At 43.9% G+C, this 21,552-nt stretch overlaps 1 protein-coding gene across 1 annotated transcript in view; it reads left to right on the top strand.

The window, feature by feature from the left end:
- The first annotated feature begins 6,213 nt into the window (after positions 1–6,213).
- LOC103352529 (translation initiation factor IF-2) overlaps positions 6,214–21,552 on the top strand; it is a 32,729-nt gene continuing 17,390 nt past the window's right edge. The window contains exons 1-3 of the mRNA XM_051834435.2: positions 6,214–6,270; positions 6,514–6,657; positions 11,818–12,855. Coding sequence (XP_051690395.2) covers positions 6,214–6,270; positions 6,514–6,657; positions 11,818–12,813 — 1,197 coding nt within the window. The 3' untranslated portion in view covers positions 12,814–12,855. The remainder of the gene's footprint in view (positions 6,271–6,513; positions 6,658–11,817; positions 12,856–21,552) is intronic.

The following is a 21,552-nucleotide window of genomic DNA, read 5'->3' as shown; positions in this document are numbered from 1 at the left end:
TTTATGTTTGTATTTTACATTGTTATTTGCATGTAAAATTTTAAAATACACTATGATATCAAAGGTTGACACAGTTAACTGCATAATTTATTTCTTTCCTATGAGCTTTCCATTACAAGTCACAAGTCTTTGAACTTCTGGTTAGGCTCCACAGCCTGAAGGTCCTGAGTGTTTTTCCAGAAGGTTTTCATTTTTTTTAATGCTGCCTTCACTGGAATCTGCTCAAAATTTTCTAATGGGAAGCATAATTTTAATGGCCTTGATTCCACATTTCTATTGTTTATTTTATTGCTCTTCTCTTGCTAAGAACACTTGCAATTGACATACTTATGAAGTTTTCTATTTATGATACTAAGTTGATTGTTTCTTGTTATATTAAGCAAATTTGCAGATTTTCCAAACTTGTAATACCATGAAAACGTTTTCAGCAGTGCCCCTTATTGCATAGGAAATGAGAGATACTGTCAATGGGGTTATTTTAAAGAGAAAGATATGACTTTGCAATAAAATACAAAGACTTTGCTAGATAGGCTGTATTTTAGCCTTAATCCTGCTTGACTTGGGTGTCTCCTCTTGCATTTTTACATAAGGAAATGATGTCAGTAGCTGGTGTCTTATTTTCTTTCTTTTTTTTTTTTTTTTAATTTTTTTACAGGCAGAGTGGACAGTAAGAGAGAGAGAGACAGAGAGAAAGGTCTTCCTTTGCCGTTGGTTCACCCTCCAATGGCCGCCACAGCTGGCACACCGCGCTGATCCAAAGGCAGGAGCCAGGTGCTTCTCCTGGTCTCCCGTGGGGTGCAGGGCCCAAGCACTTGGGCCATCCTCCATTGCCTTCCCGGGCCACAGCAGAGAGCTGGCCTGGAAGAGGGGCAACTGGGACAGTATCCGGTGCCCTGACCGGGACTAGAACCCAGTGTGCCAGCACCGCTAGGTGGAGGATTAGCCTATTGAGCCACGGTGCAGGCCGGTGTCTTATTTTCAAAGACAACACTGTCATCCACAAAAATCAATAACTTTTTCTGGCTTCTTTTCTCTCCCCCTCTTCATGGAGGAACAACACTAAACCCTGCCTAGGCTTCATATCCGAGTCACGGCACCATTATGTCGCTCCCCATCTTCGTGGAGGAACGACACAGGACCCTGCGCTGTTCTTCTGTCTGCTCGGCCCTCCCCGGGTTTGTTGCTGGTTCTTCCCGGGTTGGCTACCGTCCCTTCCACCTCCGTGGAAGGGCGGTTCCCCCTGCCACTTTCCCCACTTCCGCGGGGGAGCGGCACACCGCCGGCCGGCTCTCTCGGGGGCTGCACAGGTGTTCCTTCAGATAGATGTTCCCGGTGCATGTTGTCTCTCTCCTCCTTTATAGTCCTCTTCCACCAATCCCAACTCTGCTACCCACACGCCGAGTACGCTGCTCTCCTCCAATCAGGAGCAGCTCCTGCAGCTTGTCAAGTTGGTGAGAGGCAGCTGGGTAGAAGCTGTTTTCTCCTCTCCCAGCGCCATATTGTGGGAGAGCAGATGTATAGAATAAGTCTTAATTCCAGTAACAGTATAGTCCGAGTTGCTCCCCACAGCTTCTCTATTTACTACAACTTGTTTTAATAAATTAGCACTCCCTCTAGTCTCAGAAGAAGCGTATGTTTCAAGTGCTCTCTAATATTGCTATATAAAAAGCTCGTGACACTTGCCCATACAACTCCTGTTTTCCTTCATCCTTGCTGAGGAAGGATTTGTGGTCACACACACTCCTACACACAAGGCTTGGCAAGTCACCTGCTCTCAGGCCTCTCGTTTCCCTCTCTCATCTCTTTTTTATTATTATTCCAGCTTTCTTCATCTTCCTTCCTCCCCACCAACCACCCACTGCAATCCTGAGTTCTGCTCTGCAACACTTTTTCCAAACAAGTGCTTCCCTTCAGAGATCCTTTGGCCAGCCTGATTCCTCCAGAGATCACTGATGCCACTTGGCTCTGCAATCACTCTCAACCCATGCTTTCCCCTGTAGAGGTTCAGACCCTTCCAACAAGGAAACTTTTCTTTTTTTTTTTTTTTGTGGAAACCGCATTCAAGAATCCCCAAAATCAAATTCAGTGAGCTGTGCCCTAAGAAGTCTTTGCCTCAGATGAGAAATTTTGCAAAACTGCAGTAGCTTTTAAGTGCATATGGCCAATATCTAGCCGATTGCATGTTCATTTGTAATGCTGAAGTAGAGCCAAGATGTGGAATCCAGTGGACTGTGGCATCCCACAATCCCCAGAATCCCACACCTTTCACAGCTTTGCTGAATGACCCTGACAATCCGGACGTGAAGTTTGATGCCACATGCAAGTGTGTGCAGCCTCTACCAAGCAGGTTCACATAAGAACTAGGTAAGGTGGTATGTTATTAGGCCAGTGCTATAGCTGTACATTTTTTAAAACTAGAAGCAAGGGGTGAGGAGAATATAATTCCAATGATTCCACACTTTTTTGAAAACTGTCTTCTGATTACTCTTAAATTTCAAAGTTAACGTATAAAATCAGTCTATATGTTCTGAACTGGAATATTTGGTTCACTTACCTGTTCAGTCCATAAATATTTACTGGAATCTACTGTGCACCAAATGCAGTTCAGTATCAGTGACCATAAAAGCTTCCTTACCATGAGCCATGCAATGGAACCAGCAGTAGCCAAAGTCAACTCCTAAGAAGGTCAAGTACCAAGTCCACAGGGAATCCCCAGGCAAATTGCAGAGCCTGTAGTTCTCCCAGACATAAATACAACTGGTCACATCAATGCTCCTGAAAAACAGTCTGGAAAATAAAATTCAGAAGCAAGGATTACACCACATTTTATACATAAGATTGTGCTACAGTGTTGTAGACAGCACCTAAATACTAACACACTCACCCAGTGATGTGAAACCTTTCCTCCTTCCACTTTGTGCTGCATCACATTTTAGAGACCTGCTTCCCTGATTGGCAGGGTGTTTCCTTGTGTTTCACAGGCAGCACCAGTACTAGCTGTGTGTCCGCTCAACTCTGAGGAATTCAGGAGGCTCTTTTTCCCTTGTCTCTTGAAATACTCCTCATGGAATACTCTGCACCAGCACTGTGGTGCAGTAGGTTAAACCACTGCCTGCATGCAATCCAGCATCCCACGGGAGAGTCCTGGTTTCTAAGCTTCTAACCCAGCTCCCTACTGATGAACTAATGAACATGGGAAAACAGCAGATGATGGCTCCAAGTACCTGGGCCCCTCAGGTGGGATACCTGGGTGGCTTCAGCCTGGCCCCACCCCAGTCATTGGGACCATTTGTGGAGTGAAACAGAGGATGGAAGCACCTTTCTCTCTCTCTCTCTCTCCCCTTGTGTCTGTGTCTCTCTGCCTTTCATATAAATAAATAAATAAATAAATCTTTTAAAAAACACTCTTCATGGAACCCATACAACAGAAGTATATATAACATAATGATGACCCCTCCTCCTCCTCCTCTTTTCCTTCTTCCTCTCTCTCTTATATATGCACATACACACCCATTCAATGTTTTGTGGATAGAGTACTTTAAAAACATGTAGGAATCTCATAGAATTTCAATATTCCTGGTAAGGAATAAACACTAGCACATCCCAGGTATTAGGAGAGACTATTTCTCTAGAAACATGCTATACAATCCTAGTTGAAATAAACAATTATTTTGAAACCTAGATACTAGAATTCTATCAAACTTCTACAAATTCTTTTTTTTTTTTTTTTTTTGACAGGCAGAGTGGATAGTGAGAGAGAGAGACAGAGAGAAAGGTCTTCCTTTTGGCATTGGTTCACCCTCCAATGGCCACCACGGCTGGCGCGTTGTGGCTGGCGCACCGCGCTGATCCAAAGGCAGGAGCCAGGTACTTATCCTGGTCTCCCATGGGGTGCAGGACCCAAGCACTTGGGCCATCATCCACTGCCTTCCCGAGCCACAGCAGGCCTGGAAGAGGGGCAACTGGGAAAGAATCCGGCACCCCGACCAGGACTAGAACCCGGTGTGCCAGCGCCGCTAGGTGGAGGATTAGCCTAGTGAGCCGCGGCGCCAGTCTACAAATTCTTATTTCAATAATTTTCAAAATCATGATACTGTACTTCAATTTTATAAACTGCAGTTTGTTTTTTCTTTTAACATTTTTCTTTTAACATTTCTATGGTCAAATTTAAGATCAGATTAAGAATAATTATTTATCTTAACAATTACAAAAAAATGAATTGAATTTTCCTTCCATATTTATTATTGAAATGTAAAATGAATCGGTCATTTTGCCCAATAATGTTTGATTGATAAGCCTTCAACAAGCTTGGGACTCTAAGTCCTGAGGAAATTCTTAAATATTCAAATCCCAGATGCAATTTGAAGAAGCAGCTCAGATCATTATATTAATAAAATTTGTTTTAATACTAAATGTAGCATTTTATGGTTAGTTCTTGTGAAATAAGCATCTTGGTAGATATTTTGGAGAATCTTGTCTTTAACTTTATTCCTGAATTTAGCTCTGATACGACTGTACTTCTGGTAACTTCATAAGCTCTGGTATTTAGAGTGCTCTAAGTTATTATTTAATGTGTAAAATAAATAGCAGGCTGTTTCACAACTGTACTAAATACATGATTCCCAGAATTGTCTAACGCTTGTAGTTCTGAGCAGGACTAAACAGCACATTATTTAAGATTTGTTTTCCACTTTAAACTTGCGTGGCTGCGAGTAGCAAATGGTTGATCTAAAGGAGCAGCCCAGGCTGGATCCCTCCCACAGTCCTGGCCTGAACCCTGCTTTACACACTCCAGCATCTCCTGCTGACACTGCCCTGCACCTGCTTGCAGGGCTTGTGCGGGGACCGGTTCCTAGTCCAGTCCCGAGGGCAGACTCCACAGGGTGTGGCCTCCTACACCGGACAAAGCATGGGCAGAGCTGGAATAAGATCTAGTGGATGTCCACACACCTGCCCTCATCAAGCAGGACAGGCCATGAGCTGGGGGCTCCCTCAGTAGTTTGGAACTCTAAGGAATAATTGGATATTTAAAACCTGCCCTCCAAGTTTCTATCTGGGTGGGGAGCTAGAACAAAGTTCATTTGAACATTTCTTAGCTTGGTTGGTAAGTTTTGTATGTTTCTCAACCTTGCCAACAAAGATATTTGGATGGGAGAAATCTTCATTGTAGGGGTTTCACACTTTGGCATGAAGTTAAATTTTCCACAAGGAGACACAGCTCACCAATGGGATCCGGCAGGGAAATCTTTATCAGGATCTGCAAAGCCCTTGAAGGCAGGAAAGAGCACCTGTGTTTTCCAAAATGCTCCCACCATAGAGTCATAAACCAGAACTCCTCCTCCACCTTGAACCCGAGCAGGTGACTCTGCACTGAGCAATTTAAACCTCAACTCTCCAAAATCCCTCTGGTAGGAGCCTATCCCCTGTGTTTATACGCACTCAGCCAGTGACCTTTATCACAGATTAACAAATATCAAGGGCTTGCACAAAGTTCACCAAAAGTGCACACTGCACAAAAACAATGTGTGAATTTTCAATATTTTTGCACCCAAGTACTTTTATCTTTTCATCCCATTTCCCCCTGAATTTTCTGAAGTCCTCTCATGCTAGATCCCCTGCACTCATTAAGTGTGCATAAACTAAGCAAACAGCCTAAATATAAAAGGACACTAGAATCCTCTCATCAGCAGCTTGTGGGCTTGCACACCTTCCTTCCACTGGCCTGTTTGCTTCACAAATCCCCCAAAGAGTGATTCTGTCTTGGGCCTGAAGGATATCTTTTGGCAAAGGAAAGGCAGCTTATTTTTCTAACTAGTAACACAATGTGTTATGTGTTGTCTGTGACGTGTTCTCTCTCTCATTGGAAAGTAATTCATAAATATGCAATTTGCTTTAAAATTTAATAAGATATAAACTACTCTTCAAGGCTGACCTTGGATATTTTAAAAATAAAATTCTATAATAATGATGACATTAAAAAGTGATGAATAGAATGATTATTTGGGGATTGAGGATCACAAGGTCATTAGTTTTCGAAGTCATCTCAGCCTGAATTTACCCATCAATTAAAGTAGAAACATGACACTGGATGTGTCACTCAGACTTTCAGGATCTCACATTAGAAAACTGAATTTAAGATATGAAAGGACTAGGAAGAATGGATGCTCAAGTGAATTGTCTCTCAAATACTCACAAGTTCCAGTCATCGCAAGCATGGGTGACATCGCTGCAAGTGGTTATAATTTCAAAGCAACTTTCAAAGTTATGGAAGTCAGCAGACAGCCTTACAGCTTTTGCCATGTGTGCTTGTGGATTTGGTTAGATTGTGCAAAGCAGAAGAAAATAAAACAGATTTTCCCCCAATAATATAGGAAATGTATCAATGTTTAAATGAATAAGTACAAACATCCTTAAAATTCCAGAAAGTTGTAAATATATTGAAAATCTATGAAAATAAATAAATATGTATGTATATGTAATTTCTCTGAAAAGTTTTGTCATTTTTAATTTCAGAATCCCTTTGACCTGACTCAGGAACTTGCACTGTGTAATGCTTCCGCCCCTTTTGCTCCATCTAGTGGAATACTAACTTTTGCTACTAATCACACAAGAGATGACACAGTCCTTACCTTCTGTAAGCAAGTGACACTTGCTCTGGTACTTTTTAGTTATGACATGATATGTATAAACCATTCATGCAACTTCATTTCTTTTTACAATGAACTTAAAACTGTAAATTTTATAGTGTATAATATATTTGGAAGAAATGTGTTTCCTTTACTCTTTATTTTGCAAGAAAAGTATTCTCTGCTGAATAAGCACATGAATCCAGGCTAATAAATAATGAAACTTGCACTCATTAAAGAAGTTTAGTTTAAGGACACTTTCTGAAGTTTTGCAGTTAATAACGAAGTATTTATAAGGCACCATAAGTAAAAATTAAGAAGAAAGGAGGTATTCTCCTTAGCAATATAATTAACAAACCAATAGGATTTAAAAATTTATTTTCCTTGCATGCTGTATTTTTAAAGTTATTCTTCCAGTTGATAAAATATGGTATAGTAGGCCAGCGCTGCGGCTCACTAGGCTGATCCTCCGCCTGCGGCACCGGCATCCCAGGTTCTAGTCCCAGTTGGGGTGCCTGATTCTGTCCTGGTTGCTCCTCTTCCAGTCCAGTTCTCTGCTGTGGCCCGGGAAGGCAGTGGAGGACAGCCCAAGTGCTTGGGCCCCTGCACCCACATGGGAGACCAGGAGGAGGCACCTGGCTTCTAGCTTCAGATCGCCATTTGGAGGGTGAACCAACGGAAGGAAGACCTTTTTTTCTGTCTCTCTCTCACTGTCTAACTCTGACTGTCCAAAAAAACAAACAAAAACAAACAAACAAAAACCCCAAAATCATGGTATTGTAATAAAGTGTTATGATGATGATTTAAATTCACTGATCTCTGATTTTTTTTAAAAAGATTGATTTATTTATTTGAAAGTCAGAGTTACACAGAGAGAGAAAGAGAGAGAGAGAGCGAGGTCTTCCATCTAATAGTTCACTCCCCAATTGGTCACAATGGTTGGAGCTGTGCTGATCCAAAGCCTGGAGCCAGGAGGTTCTTTCAGGTATGCCACATGGGTGCAGGGGCCCAAGGACTTGGGCCATCTTCTACTACTTTCCCAGGCCATAGCAGAGAGCTGGATCAGAAATGGAGCAGCCGGTCTCAAACCAGTGCCCAGGCCAGGGTGTTAACCCACTGCACCACAGCACCAGCTCCCCCACCTTTTTAAAGATTTTATTTATTTATTTGAAAGAGTTACACAGAGAGAGGAGAGGCAGTGAGAGAGAGAGAGAGAGAGAGAGAGAGATCTGATTTTGCATAATGAATAACTGCTTGTTAAAGTCGTCATCCAAAATGCCATGTGCTCAGTTTTCTATGGACACGTCCAGGGCAGCTCTGTCTCGGAGACTACAGCCTCGATGAAAAAGCCACAACACGATGTTCTTCATTCTCCTGCCTCACCCTAAGGAGTCAAAGGCATTTCAGAAAAGCTCAGTTTCCTCCTCTTTATTTTATTTTTAAAAATAGTTTCTTTTCTTTTTTTTTAGTGTTTTTTTTTTTTTTTTATTTGACAGGTAGAGTTACAGACAGAGAGACTGGTCTTCCCTCCATTGGTTCACCCCCCCCAAATGGCCACTACGGCTGGCGCTGCGAGGATTCGAAGCCAGGAGCCAGGAGCCTTTTCCCGATCTCCCATGCGGGTGCAGGGCCCAAGCACTTAGGCCATCCTCCACTGCCCTCCTAGGCCACAGCAGAGAGCTGGACTGGAAGAGGAGCAACTGGGACTAGAACCCAGTGCCCATATGGGATGCTGGAGCCGCAGGCAGAGGATTAACAAAGTGAGTCATGGCGCCGGGCCCTCCTCTTTATTTTTTTGTATTTTATAAGTTGAAACTTTCTTGTTCAGGAATGGCACATTCCATGGCAGCCACAGTCTGTACAAGCGTCCCTATGTATGGCTCAACATAGTAGAGCCAACGACACACCGAAAACTGGCCGAGGTGCACAAGTATTAAGACAGTGGTGTCCCAACATATTTGAAAATACTCCTATTAAATTATCTTTACAACCTATTGCAATTTGATTTATCATCTGCTGTTTCTACAGAATAAATGAACCCATTAAAAACAAACACACTGTAGATATTTATTTTGAGACTACAACTTCTCTGGGGAGCCTGCAATTCATGGAAGCAGAGACACTGGGAGGAAGTAACAAATTGAAGTCCCGGCATTCTAATGAAGGATTGGACCTTCAGTTCTGCTTAAACAAGCCGGAGGAGGAGGGGAAATGAAATGAAAGATGTGATTATTTTTCAAGTCGTTAATATGTAAGTCAGTAGCAGAATTTTTCACAAGTTTTAAGTGCGTTTTTTTTTTTTAGTAGATTTGGAAAATATGTTGTTACATCAAGTTTATTGTTGTATGGTCACATAAGCAAGTAACTGATAGAAAAATGGATTATCTGCCCATGAGGCACTATGGCTAACAATAGGCCAGAGAAATATCTATTTATTATGACAGGATTAGCTTCTGAGTGACCAGGCTGCCTACTGGACTTACATAGGAGAAGAGCGAAACAGATGCAGGCTTGCCCAGAATGTGATTCTCAGGACAGATGAATTATATTACAGCTTATGGTATGTTTCACAGACTTGTAAACAAGACATAATTTTATCTGTGATTAACATGCTCCCTCTATGAAGATTTTATTTAAAGATTTTATTATTTATTTATTTGAAAGTCAGAGTCATACAGGGAGAAGGAGTGGCAGAGAGAGAGAGAGAGGTCTTCCATCTGCTGGTTCATTCCCAATTGACAGCAATGGCCAGAACTGCACTGATCTGATGCCAGGAGCCAGGAGCTTCTTCCAGGTCTCCCATGCAAGTGCAGGAGCCCAAGGACTTGGGCCATATTCTACTGCCTTCGCAGGCCATAGCAGAAAGCTGGATCAGAAGTAGAGCAGCTGGGGCTCGAACCAGCAAAAATATGGGACGCCAGCACTACAGGTGGCGGCTTTACCCACTACGTCACAGTGCCAGCCCCCTATGAAGATTTGAAAGCTGCAGCCTCAAACAGTCTGCTATTTCTGAATATCTGAAAGGTATCTTTGGTCATTTTTCACCACCACCACTGAAACACGGTTGTACTTCATTGTCACCTGTCTTGTTCAAAGGAATGAATTTGAGGCCTTAGGATCTGCTTGACACATTTGTCACTATTGAAAAACCTCCTTGGGGGGTTGGCATTGTAGCACCGTAGGTTAAGCTACTGACTGTGATGCAAGTATCCCACATGGGCACCTGTTTGTGCCCTGGCTGCTCTGCTTCCAATCCATCTCCTTGCTAATGCCCAGAAAAAGCAGCAAAAGATGGCCCAAGTGCTTGGGTCCCTATCACCCACATGGGAGCCCCTGGTGAAGTTCCTGTCCTCTGGCTGAAGCCTAGCCAGTCCTGACTCTTGCTGTTATTTGCAGGTGAATCCACAGACAAAACATTTATCTCTCTCTCTCTCTAGTTCTACCTTTAAAATAAATAAATAAATCTTTTTAAAAAAACTACTAAATAATAATTCTCCAAAATAATAGCAGAGACCTTTCACACAAACACACCCAAAGCCACTTGGCTTGCACCTCTTCCTAATTAACTCAGGACAACAACAAAGTATAAAAGCTCTATCCTTCGAAAGTCACTGTCAAGAAAATGAAAAGGTAATTCACATTCTGAGAAAAATGCTTGCAAATCCACAGTTAATGAAAGTCTTGGGTTCAGAACAAAGAGCTAATTCAAAACTCAAAGGCCACCTACTGTAATTTTTTTAAAAATGGGCCAGAGATTTGAAGAGACACCACACTATAGATCATTCATATGGCAAATAAGTACTTAGACATAAATATTCACCCCCTTTAGTAATTAGGGATGTGCAACCCACAGCTACTTTGCACCTCTTGAAATGGATATAATTCAAAGATGCAGAGTAATGAAGCCTTCCTATACTGCTGGTGGAAATAAAAAAATGGCACAAACCAACATGCAAATCTGTGTGGCTGCTTCTCCAAAAATTAAACTTGGTTACTTACCATACATCGAGCCATTCATGTTCACCCAAGAGAAGTGAAGTCATATATCCAAGCAAATACTAGCACATATGTGTTCATAACATTTATTTTTGCTTAGTACAGACACATCATATGAATTCATAGATTTGTTAGATATTCTGCTAAATGTTTTCATTGCAGTGCTGGCTTGTTGCAGTGCACTGGGGTCTATTCATCTGCTCTGTCAAAGTTCCTTGCACAGCTTATACCTGGGAGTATTCCTGTTGCTTCTATTGTCGTATTCCCTGTATCTAGTTTAACATCAATTCCTGTAGGTTCTGCTGATAAACCAGAGTATGATCTTAACAGATTAGCGGATTGTAATATCATTTTAATAGGCCATGGGTAGAATTTAGAAAAATAAATAAAAGATTTGGGCATTTGGTGTAGGCTGACATTCCTCAGGACACCCACATCCCATATCAAAGTGCCTGGGTTCCAATCCTTTCTCATTCTTGATTCAAGTACCTGCTGATGTGCACCTTGAGAGGCAGCAGATAATGGCTTAAGTATTTGAGTTTCTGTCTCCCAAGTCGGAGGCCCAGTTAAGAGTTTCAGGCTCCTGGCTTCAGCCTGTCCTAGCACTGGCTGATGCTAACATCTGGAGAGTAAAACATTGGATGGGAGATTTTTTCTCTCTCTCTCTCTCTCTGCCTTTAAAATAAATAAATAAATTTTTTTGACAGGCAGAGTGGACAGTGAGAGAGAGACAGAGAGAAAGGTCTTCCTTTACCGTTGGTTCACCCTCCAATGGCCATAGCGGCCGGTGTGATGCAGCCGGCGCACTGTGCTGATCCAAAACCGGGAGCGAGGTGCTTCTCCTGGTCTCCCATGCGGTGCAGGGCCCAAGGACTTGGGCCATCCTCCACTGCACTCCCGGGCACAGCAGAGAGCTGGCCTGGAAGAGGGGCAACGGGGACAGAATCCGGCGCCTGGACCGGGACTAGAACCCGGTGTGTCGGCGCCACAGGCGGAGGATTAGCCTATTGAGCCACAGACCACGCGCGCCCCCGCCAAGCCCCGGCCGACAAGGCAGCACGGAGAGTGACACGGAAGGCGCGCGCACACACGGGCGCGCGCGCCGCCCCCGACACAAACGAGCGACGGACCGCCAGCCCGGCCCTGCGGGACCCTCCCCCAACACGGAGCGGGAGGCGCGGGCCGTGGCCGTTAGGGCCGGAAGAGCAGCGCCCCGGTTCCCACCGCGGGGACCGGCAGACCCACCCGCACAACTACGCTCCCCCGACAGAAGCGGAAAGCGGGGCGCACGGGTGGGACACGCCACCCAACGCACTCAGCACAGGAGGGACGGCGGCCGCGGGATAAGGGTACCCCGGTCAGAAGGCACGCCCCTCTCGGATCGCTAGAGAAGGCGTTCCTCACCGAAGGTGGGCCACTCCCCACCCCAACCGCCCCCGCCGGGCCGGCAGGAGGCAACCACGGGAGCGCCCCCCAGACCGATCGCGCGAGGGGTCTGCGGTATAGGCAAGAAACGGCACCTCGAGCACCCGCGGCCAGGGCCAGCGCAGGCTGCGCTCGTTACCAATCCCGTTCCCACAGCCCCTCGGGCGCCCGCGCTCCTCAGGCCCCGGAAGCGCACGGGTACGCGACCAACGGGGAGCAGGACCGGACCACACCGCGACCGCTCCACACACCCTGCACACACCACCCCGGCGGGGCGGTGGCAAGCGCACAGGCATGCGCCCGCCAAGCCAATTCCCCACCCACGTGGGGACGGCACGACACCGGCAGCCTCCCTCCAGCGAAGCGAGGCACCCACGGGTCTCCCCTTCTCTTACCGCCTCGACCCCTCCAAGACTCCCAAGGGGCACGTGCAGCAGCAACACCCGGAAGAGGGCGCTGGGGGACAGGAGTAACGCCACCGCTGGGCTTCAGGCACCTGAGGCAGGACCTGGACCGCTCCTGGGGCCCCGCACGGCTCGCGTGGAGGCAGGGCGACGGCGAGCGATGCCCCGCCACGTCACAGGACCCCGACCCCCCGCCATCGCCACGAGGCAGAAGGCGGGAGAGCGGAGGTCGGGCCGGTTTCCGCACCCCTGCCGCCCACACACCACCCACAGGTGGGGAAGGCAGAACGAGGGGCCTGCAGGCCAGGAGAAGCTCAGCAACCTTGGCCATGAACGGCCGTCCCTCGTCTGGAGCGGCTTAATTCCGGCCCTGGAAGCGCCACAGCACCACATCCATCGTTCAGGTAAATCATTATTTTATTAATTAATTTTTTTAAAGAAATACACTCATTAATCTTTACAGAAATCTTCTCAAGCCAATGTTTAGTTATGTTCCTTTGCTTTGTGCCTTAGACGCTTTCACATCCCAGGTTATATTGATATATCTGGCTTCACCTTTCTTGCTAGAAATGTATTCCTTGAAAGCTATCACTGTGTTGAATAACTTATAGGATTTTTTTATTTGAGAGAGAGAGAGAGAGAGAGAGAGACTAATTTACTTCCCAAATGCCTACAATGCCTAGGAGCAGGTGGGCCAGGCCAAAGCCAGGAGCCACTATTTAGATCTGGGTCTCTGACATAGGGGCAGGGGAATGCAGCTCCTTGAACCATCACCTGCTGCCTTCCTTGGTCCTCATTAGCAGAAGACTCATAGTGAGAGTGGAGCCAGGACTTGAACCCAGGTACTCCAATGTGGAACATAGGTAGCTTCACTGGCATCTAACCACTGTGCCACACTCCTGCTTTGCGTTTGGGGTTCTTAATGGTGCCTATTCCAATATGAAGGGCTCTGGACTAGATCATGATTGTCAAAACTGAATTAGTAGGAACAGGTCAGATTCTGGATATATTTTGAATCTAATGACCAGAGGGTTTGTGGACATTTGAGATGTGGATTGTACAAGAGGAAATTCACAAAGTCTCCAAAAAATTTTGGGCTTAGCAAATTCCTGAGTCATGTCATCTACTCAGAAGGAGCCAGTGCTGTGGTGCAGTGGGTTAAAGCTCCAGCCTGCATCCCATATGGGTGCTAGTTTGAGCTGGTTCCAATCCAGCTCCCTGCTGATGCACCTGGGAAAGCAGCAGAAGAGGGCCCAAGTCCTTGGGCCCCTGCACTCACGTGGCAGTCCTGGAAGAAGCTTCTGGCTCCTGGATTTAGATCAGTACAGCTCAGGCCATTGCGGCTATTTGGGGTGTGAACCAGCCAATGGACGACCTCTCTTTTTCTTGCTCTCTCTCTTTCTGTAACTTTCTCTTTCAAATAAAAAACAAATCTTAAAAATACAAAAGAAGATACAGATTACTGAGCATACTGAGGGATGAGGAGGGAGGCTGACTTTCTTGTTTAATTCCCCTATTTTGAAATCAACATTTTATTTTATTCAGAATAGTTAACCCCAGTCTGGTGTGTGTGATGGTATATGGGCACAGGGTCTCTAAAGAGGTATGTACATTAGAAGAAGGCCATTACATTGGGCCCTAATCCAATATGTCTGGAGTCCTATACTTAAAAATACATATATATGTATATACATTTATTTATTTTTTTATTTATGGAAAGATACAGAGAGAGAGAGAAGGTTTGGTTTACTCCCCAAATGGTTGCAATGGCCAGGGCTGAGCCAGGCAGAAGCCAGAAGCCAGGAGCTTCATCCAGGTCTCCCACATGGATAAGTAGGGGTCCAAGTACCTGTGCCAACCCCTGCCGCTTTTCCCAGGGGCATTAGCAGGGAACTGGATCAGAAGCAGAGTAGCTAGCACTCTAGCCAGCATTCCTGGCACACAGGCTTCAACAAAGGTGATCTAACCTGCTGACCACAGCACTCACTGCTAATATCCTTTGTCCAACTACAAGATCAGGACGCAGACACACACAGGGGGAAAACACATTGACCACACCGCTCTGACAACGAGTGAGGCCTTGGAAGACATCAATCCTGCAGACATTTTGATCTTGAAGTTCCAGCTCCTATAATTTTACAGAAATGAATACCTGTTGTTTGTTGTTTTCCTACCCCTTGAAGTAGAAGGTTTCCCCAGATTATACAACCACGATAACCAATCTCAGTCCAAATGTTCTAATAGTGACGAGAAATAACTTTCATGTTTTGAAATTGGAACAAAGAAAGGAGGCCTGACTGTTGAGGATGGCCAGCTTCCTGAGGCCGGTTGTGAGTCTCCACTGTGGTTCATCTGGTCCTCTGCATGGCCCTCTGTTATACTCGGCACCACAGTATCACGGGAAACAGAGCCTGCCCTTTCTTTCACAGTCTGCATCTTTCAGTCACACGTTTAAACCTGGACTGAAAACGTACACGTGAGACAGGCATGGTGGTGTAGCAGTGAATTCACCACTTGGGGTGATTGCACCCCATAGCAGAGTTCCACTAGGAGTGCCAGCTACTCCACTTCCGATTTAGCTTCCTGTCAGTGTGTTCTGGGAGGGAGCAGATAAGATCCACGTGTTTGGGCCTCTGCAACCCTCGTGGGAGACATGGAAGGAATTCCTGGCTCCTGGCTTAGGCCTATACCATCCCTGGCTGTGGCTGATACATGGGGAGTGACCAGCAGGTGGGGGATCTCTCTCCCCACCACCCTTCCTATTGTTCTTCCTTTTGAATGAATAAATCAACCTTTAAGAAAAGAAAACAAGCACTGAAATGTATTAGCTTTGTGGCCTGTTGATTATCTGAGCCCACGTTTTCTTCTCTGTAATAGGAGGATAATAACTGCATTTCTCCCTTAGATGTGGAGCTCAAGAAAAAAACAAAAAACCCTCCATCTGCACTCAGAATGCTGATTACTGCAGGCTGGTGGCAGTGGGAGGGATAGTGAGTTCAGATTAAGAGAAACAAGAGGGGAAGCTGAGTGTGGCTCACTAATGACTAATGACAATAAATATACTAATATAAGATGTTAATAATATGGAAAGCCGGGTGTGGTGTGTAGAACTCTGCACCACCTCACGGTTTTGTTTTGTAAATGTAAACTCTCTCTCTCTTTCTCGCTTTCTCTCTCTCTGTCTCTCTTCTTCCCTCTCTCTCTGTAACTCTTTCAAATAAAAAAAAATTAAAAAAAAATCTTACCAGAAAAGTATAAAAAATATGTTCAGCAATATCAAACTTACTCTGTTAGCATAATAAGGTTATGAAAATGAAATTTGTGGCCGGCACCGCAGCTCAATAGGCTAATCCTCCGCCTTGTGGCGCCAGTACACCGGGTTCTAGTCCCAGTCGGGGCGCCGTATTCTGTCCCGGTTGCCCCTCTTCCAGGCCAGCTCTCTGCTATGGCCAGGGAGTGCAGTGGAGGATGGCCCAAGTGCTTGGGCCCTGCATCCCATGGGAGACCAGGATAAGTACCTGGCTCCTGCCTTCGGATCAGCGCGATGCGCCGGCCACGGCCATTGGAGGGTGAAACAATGCCTAAAGGAAGACCTTTCTCTCTCTCTCTCTCACTGTCCACTTTGCCTGTCAAAAAAAAAAAAAAAATGAAATTTGTTATCAGTATTTTTTATATATAATCTTCTTACTAAACCCATAATAATTACTTTAACTCTTGGACATACATCTGACATTGCCTATAGTTGATAATATTGAGAAATTTATGGCTTGTGGTGTGGTATAGCCAGTGAAGCCACCACCTGCAATGCCAGTATCCCATATGGGTGCCAGTTTGAGATCTGGCTGTTCCACCTCCAATCCAGCTCCCTGCTAACGCACCTGGGAGAGGAGTGGAGGATGGCTCAAATACTGCCACATGAGAGACCTGGAAGAAGCTCCTGGCTCGTAGCTTTTGACTGGCCCAGTTCTAGCCATTGAACCATTTGGAGTGAACCCGTGGATGGGAGATATCTCTCTCTCTCTTTCTCTCTAATTTTGACTTTTAAATAAATAGATTTTTAAAAAAAATATTGAGTAGGTATGTCCTCAGAAGAAACTATTTTACCAGAGCCAAATCTACTGTTTTTTTAAGTGTCTAAGGATCCTGAGGGAAGGAAATTCCCCAACCCCAGGCCACTTCAGCCATCCTGTCCAAACTTTAGTAGAGGTGGGGAAGGGGAAGGGGAAGTTACTGAGAATAACTTGTAAAGTTCAGTCTAGAGACACAGGCTCGCTAAGACAAAAATCAGACCATAGGAGTACAGAATGCTGCCTCTCTCTCTACAATTTAATTATTAATAAAGGTCATTTACATTGTCTGACTATCAAGAAAAAATAACAGGTATTCTAAAAGTAAAAAAAAAAATAAAATATAAATCATTTTAAAAGGCAGTGCAGGAACTGGTGCTGTGGTGCAGTAGGTTAATCCTCCACCTGCAGCACTGGCATCCCATATAGGTGCCAGTTCTAGTCCTGCCTGCTCCTCTTCCAATCCAGCTCTCTGCTATGGCCTGGGAAAGCAGTGGGAGATGGTCCAGATGCTTGGGCCCCTGCAAACACGTGGCAGACCTGTAAGAAACTCCTGGCTCCTGGCTTTGGAGAGGCTCAGCCCCAGCCATTGTGGCCATTTGAGTAGTGAACCAGCGGGTGGAAGACTTCTCTCTCTGTCTCTTCCTCTCACTGTCTGTAACTCTACCTTTCAAATAAATAAATAAAATCTTTAAAAAAAAGGTAGTGTAATCATCAGAACCAGACACAGCAGTGATGTTGGAAGTATCAGGCTAGAAATTTGAAAGAACTATGATTAATATATCATGTGCTATGGGACTTAAATGCTAAAGTAGACAGCAAACAAAAACAGATGTGCAATGCAAGCAGAAAGATGTAACTCTTAACCATAAAAAGTAATCAAGAAGAAATGTTAGAGATGAAAAACACAATAACAAAAATGAAGAATGCCATTGATGGGCTAGTAGTAGATTTCACATGGAGGATCTCTGAACTTGAGGACACATCAATAGAAATGTCCAAAACTCCAAAGTAAAGAGAATAGACCACCCACACACAAAATGAAGGACACCATATCAAAGGACTATGGGACAACTAAAAAAGGTACAACTCATGCATAATGTGAATACTAGAAAAAGACATTGAGCAGGAGAAGCAAAAAGTGTTTGAAGCAATAATAACTAGGAATTCCCCCAAACTAAAATCAGATACCATATCAGAAATCTAAAAACCTCAGAGAAAACCAAGCTGTATAAATGCAAAAACAAGGCAAGCAAGCAAAGACAACAGAGACACAGCAAGGCATATCATATTCCACAAACAGAAAATGAAATACAAAGGAATAATCCTGAAAAAAAAAGCCAAAGGACAAAATGCCTTACTTACAGAGGCCCAGGAGCTTGGAGCTGCTTCTGTTCTCCCACATGGGTGCAGGGGTCCAAGGACTCCTTAGAAAATATTTGAAAATTAGTCATCTAAGTTGAAGGAGCTGCATAGGCTTTATCACACAAACAGAAATTGAAGAAATCTATTACCAGTAGACTTACCATCAAGAAAGGAAGATCACCCAAGGAATAACATGTGAAGGTAATGTAAAACTCTTATTAACTAATTTAACAGATTGTGGGGAGCAACTCGGACTAGACTGTTACTGGAATTAAGACTTATTCTATGCATCTGCTCTCCCACAATATGGCGCTGAGAAGGGAGTAACAACTTCTACGCAGCTACGTAGCTGAGTGATGACCTGCAGGAGCTGATCCTGCTCCTGATTCGAGGAGAGCAGCGTACTCGGCGTGTGGGTAGCAGAGTTGAGATTGGTGGAAGAGGACTATAAAGGAGGAGAGAGACAACATGTACCAGGAACATCTATCTGAAGGAACACCTGTGCAGCCCCCGAGAGAGCCGGCCGGCGGTGTGCCGCTCCCCCGCGGAAGTGGGGAAAGTGGCAGGGGGAACCGCCCTTCCACGGAGGTGGAAGGGACGGTAGCCAACCCGGGAAGAACCAGCAGCAAACCCGGGGAGGGCCGAGCAGGCAAAAGAACAACGCAGGGTTTAGTGTCGTTCCTCCACGAAGAGGGGGAGCGACATAATGGTGCTGTGACTCTGATAGGAAGCCTAGGCAGGGTTTAGTGTCGTTCCTCCATGAAGAGGGGGAGCGACAACAGATAAGTTTGCTCAAAATAGTAATAGGAAAAATGTATTTGATTATTTTTGTGTGCATATTTTATGTGTATATAACATTCATCACTTTTTAAAAATAGTTACTTGATTACTTTTTGTTTGAAAGACAGAATGGCAGTGAAAAAGAGGGAGAAGGAGAGAGAGATGACAGTGAGAAAGAGGGAGAAGGAGAGAGAGGGAGAGAGAGAGATAAGAAGAGAGAGATAGAGAGAGAGATTCCATCTGCTGTTTCCCAAATACCCAGAACATCTGGGGCTGGGCCAGTCCAAAGCCAGGGCCAGGAACTCCATTGAGGTGTCCCACATGGACAACAGGTATTCAAGTACTTGAGCTATCATCTGCTGTTTCAGGAGTATTAGCAGGGGCTGCATCAGAGTATCCGGAACTCAAACCAGGTACTCCGGTGTCAGATGCAGGTGTCCCACATGGCAGCTTAAACCACTGAGCCACAACACTCACACATATCCATTATTTCTTACTGAACATTTTATGTATCCTTATATATTAAAGTTAAGTAAATGATACTAATGAAGTGAGGCACAAGAGTGAGAGATTCCTACTTTATGTTATTATAAGGAACTCACACTACCTGAAATGCAATAGAGTACAATTTTAAGTGTGCTTGAATTAGTTGCTAATGTGGTTTTGCAAACTGCAAGGGAAATCTCTAAAAGAAATTTTTAAAAGTATAACTGGTATGCTAAGAAAAGAGAGAAAGTGAAATCATATAAAATGCTCAATTAAAATCACAAAAGGCAGAAAAAGAATAGAAAAGAAAGAGCAACAAATGTGCTAAATCCACCCAACCACATCATATTGAAAGTCAAGTATCTGATACAGCCATTGAAAGACATAGATTTTAACAGTGTTGGTTTTTGCTAAGACTCTACTACATGTTGTCAATGAGAAGCTCACTTTACATATAAAGCTCATGGTAATGCCAAATGGTAGAGCCAATTTGTTAAAGTGTTTGCATTTTATAACAAAATGAACACACTCATATGATACAATCTGCAATCATGCTCCTTGGTATTTACCCAACCTACAGAATATTTACATTTACACAAAAGTCTATGCATAAAAGTTAATATAAGATTTATTTAGCATTTCCTAAATGAGAAGCCACCCAGATGTCTTCAGCAGGTGATTGGACAAACTATAGTCCATTCAGACAGTAGAATCATTCATAATCAACACTAAAAAGAAAGGAGTATTCAAGCTACGGAAACTCTTAAGGAAATTAAATGCACATCACAGATTGAAATAAGCCTATCTGAAAAAGGTTACATAGTGTCTCAGTCCAAGTACACCATGTGCTGGGAAAGGAAAAACTATGGACACGGTGTAAAGACTGATAATTGTCATGGGTTAAAGGGGAAATACAAAGGAATAAATAGAGCATGGGGTTTTATGGACAGTGAAACCCTCTGTCATCCTCTGATGAAATAACTGCTCCTGTCTGGTTCACATGTTGACAAACGTGGAGGCTACGCATACACGGGATCAGGACTTCTGTTGGACATCGCCGTGCCTTCCCCTCCACATTTCTGTCAGTTAAAAACAAAAACTGTTCTTAATAGAGTTCTCTAAATTTTATTTTTACAATGTATGTAAGCATGATTAGTTCAAGAAACTCTCAAAAAAATGAGGCATAATATGAGACAGAAATAATGTAATATTTTTGTAAAATATTTGCTCTGAAAAATAATTTAGGGGCTGGCATTGTGGTGCAGTGAACTGAGTTGCCTGCATGCTGGCATCTCAATTCAGATTTCAAGTCTGAGTCCCGGCTGCTCCATTTCTGATCCTGCTCCCTGCTAATGCACGTGGGAAAACCGCAGAAGATGGCCCAAATATTTAGATCACTGTTACCCAGATGTGAGACCTGGATGGAGTTCCTCACTCCTGGCTTCTGCCTAGACAGCCTCAGGCTTCATGCTTACTTCACTGGGGAATGAATAAGCAGATGGAAGATTTCTTCCTTGCTCACTCCCCCTTTTAGCTCTCCTATTGCTCTGCCTTTCAAATAAATAAATAATCTTTAAAACATAATGTAACTAAATTATGAATAGGAAGGATTCCAAGAGCAAAACCTTGTAGGAAAGATTAATTTACAGTTTTTCACTACAAATTACCTAAACTGCTCTTATGGTAAACAGAAATATCAGAAATGATACACTGGCAGAAACTATTTCCAACTTACATTAGAAGAAAAGGAAATATTTTCTTTAAGGGATAATCAGCTTTACAGATAAATTATAGGAAATAACAGCTGAAATGAACTAATAAGACAGCAAATAAATGCCACAGATAGTTAATAAATGTGTGAATTGTGATTTTTAGCAATAAAAAATATAAACTAAACAACTGAAATATCATTTTCTATTATCACACTGAAAAAATCATAACTCATCCTGTTGACATGGAAAACAGACATCCAAATTATTTTGATATAAATATAAACTGTAAGACATTATTGTGAGAAATTGCAGAAATTTAAATAAAAACTTTGGAGTGTTTATGACTGTACCTCTACTCAGAAACTTCCCTTGCAGAAACTGATCCTAAGAAAAACTGACCTGACCAGCGCTTGGGAAGGATGAAGCTACTAACTTATAACAGACAGTGGGGAAATAGAAATGCTCTAACACTACATTCGAAAACAAGACACTCTCTTGGCTTTCCATTTTGGGGTTAAACACCACAAATTTAGCAGCTTAAAGTTAGATCCATTTATTAGCTCAGGGTTCTGCTGATCAGAAGTCTGGCAAAGTGTGACTGGACCACTTGCTCAGGCCACCGCAGGCCAATGTCACACTTGGAATTTCAGAAACTCAACTCTCCCCAGCTCTGACCTTCTCTCTCTCCTCT

Source organism: Oryctolagus cuniculus, chromosome 16, assembly GCF_964237555.1.
Source record: "Oryctolagus cuniculus chromosome 16, mOryCun1.1, whole genome shotgun sequence".
NCBI lineage: Eukaryota > Metazoa > Chordata > Mammalia > Lagomorpha > Leporidae > Oryctolagus > Oryctolagus cuniculus.
This window is presented reverse-complemented; position numbering and strand designations above follow the sequence as displayed.